The sequence below is a fragment of the Panthera pardus genome, unplaced genomic scaffold, assembly GCF_024362965.1.
Source record: "Panthera pardus isolate Hobbes unplaced genomic scaffold, ASM2436296v1 HiC_scaffold_24, whole genome shotgun sequence".
In the NCBI taxonomy this organism is placed as follows: Eukaryota; Metazoa; Chordata; class Mammalia; order Carnivora; family Felidae; genus Panthera; species Panthera pardus.
In genome coordinates this window covers 65,321,140-65,323,151 of record NW_026526810.1, presented here as the reverse complement: position 1 = coordinate 65,323,151, position 2,012 = coordinate 65,321,140, and the positions used below count along the sequence as shown (strand labels likewise).

Below are 2,012 nucleotides of genomic sequence, written 5' to 3'. Positions count from 1 at the left end.
AGTTTATGTGCAGGTTGCAGGTGCTCGGGGAGCACAGTGCTGCGCACTGCAGAAGTAGGTTCCTGCATGTTTAGTCTCAGAGGCTGAGATGTTCAAGAAGCTGTCCATTCTCGTTGCGCCCAACTGAGCAGTCAGTTTTCCACTTCTGGTCACTTCACCAGGCCTATATGAGGCTATCAGTAGGACAAGGCCTTCCCCAGGATCCTGCTTGAACCATAGTAAGGTGTTGATTGTACTTGAGGAATTGCAGTTCATGGAGACATCCTCTCCTTCCCGAACAGACACAGACTGAGGACTCTGATTCACCTGCTGGCCATTCACCCCTGTTTAGAAAGACAAAAGAAGGTATTCAAAATCATTTTTTAGGTCACTTTTGTTGGAGCTGTGATGGGCACTCTTCCCTAACTCCCAGCTTTACCACTGTGCTTTTTTTCTTTCCTCCCTCCCTGTCTAGCTTTTCTCCTTCTGCTTCTCTTTTCATAAACTTGACTAAAACATCACCTTTTGCCTTCACAGAATTTCCACCTCTTTAGAATTCTCTGTGTGAGACTCAGAAACCCCCAAGACTCACATGTCAGCTGCATCCACAAGAATATTAATGAACCTTTGAGGAGCATCCTTATCACAAGTCGTTCAGCAAAGAATTATTTCCTAAAAGGGTTTTTGCTTCAAGAAACTCCTCTGAGCTTCGTGTAACACTATAAATACCACCGTGATGTTAAAATATCTGTTCTGTGTTTCAGCCAATCTGATCTCTAACTGGAGGTTTCTCTGAGTTTGGAGCTGATCTTGAAGGTTAAGTCTGAATGGAGACACTGCCCCCTTATGACTTGTCACTGGATTGCTGTTCTTTCATGCCACTATTGGAGAGTTGTAAAAATAATTCTATTTCTCCCATTCATTTGATGAACCCTTATGAGTACCCACTATCTGCTAGGGAAATACAGAGATATGAACAAGACAGACAGGAACTCTGCATCTGGGCACCTTATAATATCTCCCTGGAAAATCAGTGAGAGGTGGATTTATGATTAAGCATGGTGAATCGGAGACATATTTTTTTCTCTGTGCCTTTCTCAGAAACCACTGAGAGTAAACATTCTTTTAAAAGTCACGAACCTCAAAGGACATATAGAACAGAGACAAGAGATGACGGCCTGTAAGACGTTTAGGTAACTGATTGTGAACAGATAACTGGTAACTGGTTTAGCTGACTGAAGAAAGTTGAATCCTAAGGGTCCACAGAGGGCAATGCCAACAAAAACCCAGGTGCTCTGAAAATCTCAAGAATTTGGGCACTTGATACTTCAGAAGATCAGAGTGAGGGGTGCAGGGTAAGGGAACTTTAAATAGAATGTTCCAGGTATAAAGTATAAAGTATCAAGTTATACTCTCAGATCTCCCATCCTGACCTGGAAAAGTCAGATGTCCACTCCTTTCCACCTGCTTTCATGGAAAAAAAAAACAACTATTTTTTTCTAAAGATATTGACTAAAGAGGCATATAAGAGTCTGGGATACCAGGTTCAATTGAGAACTAAATGAGGCAAATACTGAAAAACAGAGGAACCAGAGCCACCTCCTTTGCTCAGATCCCACGTTCATATCCCACTAAGTATGAATGAGCATCTGGGATCACAGGGCATTTGACAAGATTACCTTAACATGAAAGGCAGAGACGAGAACGAAAAGAGAAAAGGACCCTGACAGTGACAATGCAGGAAAAAGGTTACCGTTGCTTACTGACAGAGTAGGGTGAACATTCTGACTTTTTTAAATGAAGAAAATAAAACTTTGAATAATAGCAAAGGCTCATTTTTATAGAATGGAATTTTAGAGGGGAAGTTTTGTCTTTAAAAAAAAAATGATCTGACAACTTGGAGTTTCAAATGCTGAGGATCTGGGCTGAGTGCCTGAGGAACACCTTGTAGTTTCTGTCCTGATTTACATAAATGAGCTTCCTACCTTGTACTGACCAGGGCATTCATTTTCTATCCCATTGTGCTTCTTAGA

General features: G+C 41.5%; 1 gene segment (V, D, J or C); it reads right to left on the bottom strand.

Moving 5' to 3' along the window:
* LOC128772983 (T cell receptor alpha variable 35-like) lies at positions 1 to 738 on the bottom strand. The segment is given in 2 exon segments: positions 1 to 323; positions 572 to 738. Coding segments are annotated over 2 exon segments (366 nt in total).
* Between the last annotated feature and the right edge of the window lie 1,274 nt (positions 739 to 2,012).